Source organism: Nothoprocta perdicaria, unplaced genomic scaffold (genome assembly GCF_003342845.1).
Source record: "Nothoprocta perdicaria isolate Ctin4 unplaced genomic scaffold, notPer1 scaffold_21, whole genome shotgun sequence".
In the NCBI taxonomy this organism is placed as follows: Eukaryota; Metazoa; Chordata; class Aves; order Tinamiformes; family Tinamidae; genus Nothoprocta; species Nothoprocta perdicaria.
The window spans coordinates 2321349-2321998 of record NW_020455316.1 but is presented as its reverse complement, the minus strand read 5'-3'; the positions used below and the strand labels follow the sequence as shown (position 1 = coordinate 2321998).

General features: G+C 77.8%; 1 protein-coding gene across 1 annotated transcript; it reads right to left on the bottom strand.

The window, feature by feature from the left end:
* Positions 1–42: 42 nt before the first annotated feature.
* Positions 43–650, bottom strand: BORCS6 (BLOC-1 related complex subunit 6; the record flags this gene model as incomplete). Its single annotated transcript, XM_026038404.1, has 1 exon — positions 43–650. A coding segment is annotated over one exon (471 nt), but the record flags the coding sequence as incomplete, so codon positions are not given.

Sequence of the window (650 nt, the reverse complement as noted above, 5' to 3'; positions counted from 1 at the left end):
GGACGGGGCGGCCGTGTCTCGAGCGCAGGGATCCTGGCGCCACCAGCTCCGCGGCCGAGGGGCACACGGGGCAACGCGAGGGCACCCCAACACCCCCCAGGCAGCTCCAGGCCGTGGGGCCGCGTTTGGGCGCCGCGCCGCCCGGCCCCACGGCGGGGCGAGGAGGCCGAGGCCCGCGGCTACTTGCAGAGCCCCTCGAGGCACTCGAGGGCGCCCTTCATGTCGCGGATGCGGCGCGCCAGGGCGGGCACGGGCTGCATGGCGCGGTCGAGCTCCTCGCAGCGCGCCACGAGCGCGTACATGGCGCGGATGCCCAGGTCGGCCGCCTCGCCCAGGCTCTCCACGCCGTCGCGGTAGGTCTGGATGCAGCCCACGCTGAGCGCCGTGAGCGCCTGCAGGCCGCCGTGCACGTTGCGCAGCAGCTCGTCCACCTGCGCCGCCACCTGCCCGGCCAGCGCCACCACGTCGTGCAGCGCGCCCGGGTCGATGGCGGGGATGGGCCCGGCCTGCGCCGCCGCCGCCGCCGCCGCCTCGCCGCGCGGGGCGCCGCTCAGCCGGATGCGCCGCTCCAGGTTGTTGGCCACGAACTGCGTGAGGCGGCCCTCGCGCAGCACCGTGCCCTCCAGCTCCAGCGCGCTCGCCAGCGTGGC